Raw genomic sequence first — 203 nt, forward strand, 5'->3', positions numbered from 1 at the left:
CGTCAATGCCAAGCTGTGTCTCCCCGTTTCCGCCTACTTCCCTGGCGTGCCGCTGCCCCCACATCTCTCGCCCTTTGTGACGGAGCAGGAAGGAGACTACGTCCCTCCCGAGAAGCTGAAGCTGCTGGCCATGCAGCGGGGCGAGAACCCAGGTGGGGCGCCGAGGCCGGAGGATTGAGCCGGGCGGCACTGCTGCCTCGGCC

General features: G+C 67.5%; 1 protein-coding gene across 1 annotated transcript in view; it reads left to right on the forward strand.

Annotated features, from left to right (window-relative positions):
* PES1 (pescadillo ribosomal biogenesis factor 1) overlaps positions 1 to 152 on the forward strand; it is a gene marked incomplete at both ends in the record, with an annotated part of 4,664 nt that extends 4,512 nt beyond the window's left edge. The window contains one exon of the mRNA XM_010160381.1: positions 1 to 152. This exon is cut by the window's left edge and continues 9 nt beyond it. Coding sequence (XP_010158683.1) covers positions 1 to 152 — 152 coding nt within the window.
* Positions 153 to 203: the final 51 nt, after the last annotated feature.

The sequence above is a fragment of the Eurypyga helias genome, unplaced genomic scaffold (assembly GCF_000690775.1).
Source record: "Eurypyga helias isolate BGI_N326 unplaced genomic scaffold, ASM69077v1 scaffold28381, whole genome shotgun sequence".
NCBI classification, from domain to species: Eukaryota; Metazoa; Chordata; class Aves; order Eurypygiformes; family Eurypygidae; genus Eurypyga; species Eurypyga helias.